Source organism: Diachasma alloeum, unplaced genomic scaffold (genome assembly GCF_001412515.2).
Source record: "Diachasma alloeum isolate Michigan unplaced genomic scaffold, Dall2.0 Dall_scaffold_01881, whole genome shotgun sequence".
Lineage (NCBI taxonomy): Eukaryota > Metazoa > Arthropoda > Insecta > Hymenoptera > Braconidae > Diachasma > Diachasma alloeum.
Genome location: NW_021681939.1, coordinates 1 through 1,156, shown reverse-complemented (window position 1 = coordinate 1,156; position 1,156 = coordinate 1). Strand labels below are relative to the sequence as shown.

At 50.4% G+C, this 1,156-nt stretch overlaps 1 protein-coding gene across 1 annotated transcript; it reads left to right on the top strand.

Moving 5' to 3' along the window:
- The first annotated feature begins 184 nt into the window (after positions 1-184).
- Positions 185-790, top strand: LOC107046756. Its single transcript, XM_015269459.1, has one exon. It carries the CDS (start codon positions 185-187, stop codon positions 788-790), a length of 606 nt encoding a protein of 201 aa, XP_015124945.1.
- Positions 791-1,156: the final 366 nt, after the last annotated feature.

Below are 1,156 nucleotides of genomic sequence, written 5' to 3'. Positions count from 1 at the left end.
GAAGAAGAAGAAGAAAAAACCACAGAGCAAGACCGTCAGGAAACCAGCACCAAGACCAGATGCGCTGATTGTGCGTCCTAAGGACAAGGACAAATACTGTGACATCCTGCGTCGGGTGAAAAAGGAAGTTCCTCAAGAGCAGGCCGACTGCGTCCATAACATTCGGCGCACCACCACCGGAGATATGCTTCTCATATTGAAGAGGAAGAAAGCAGATGGAGCACCCCAGCTACATAAAGCCATTGCCGGCCTCCTCGGAGAAGATGCAAAAGTGCTCAGTAAGGCACCACAGGAGGAGTTCGAGATCAAAGACCTCGACGAAATTACAACCAAGGAGGAAGTACTTGAAGCACTACAGGTGGCAGCTGGAGACGAGTATACAATCGACTCAGGAGCAGTCAAGTCTATACGCAAGGCTTTCAGAGGAACTCAAACTGCATCAGTGACGCTTGCAGCAACCGCGGCGAAGAAGATCGTGGGAGAGCACGGCAAAATCAAAATAGGTTGGGTGATTTGCCGTATGATCAGAGTGGAGCGGCCGGTCAAGTGCTTCAGGTGCTGGCACTACGGTCATCTTGCCACTCAATGCAAGAGCGAAGCTGATCGATCAAAGTTGTGTACCAGGTGCACTGAGCCTGGCCATAAAATTGCCGAATGCAAGAAGGAGCCCCTATGTGCCTTATGCACAGAAAGAGGCAATGCGGTTGATAGTGCTCACGTCGCTGGTAGCGGTAAATGCCCAGTGCTTAAGGAAGCACTCCAGAAGCTCAACAATAAAAGGCGACAATAAAACGAGGAACTTGAAAGTGCTTCAGCTCAACCTCAACCATTGTGAGGCTGCACACGATCTGCTTACACAGACAGTGCGGGAGCAAAAGATCGATATTGTTTGCATCTCAGAGCCATACATACAACTTGGCACCCAATCCTGGGTTACTGACATCAGCCAGAAGGCTGTCATCTGGGCTTGCGGTAGTCGACCTTTCGAGAGCACAACCAGTAACCACGAGAATGGGTTTGTGAGGGCAAAGGTTGATGGCATCTATGTCTACAGCTGTTACGCCCCACCAAGCCTTTCCACTGATGAGTTCGTCGACTTCCTGGACAAATTGAGCGAAGATGTGAAGCAGCACTTCCCCGTAGTTATAGCCGGGGA

What these genes read in the sequence shown, in the direction of transcription:
- LOC107046756 (XM_015269459.1), top strand. Translation starts at nt 185, where the DNA reads ATGCTTCTCATATTGAAGAGGAAGAAAGCAGATGGAGCACCCCAGCTA.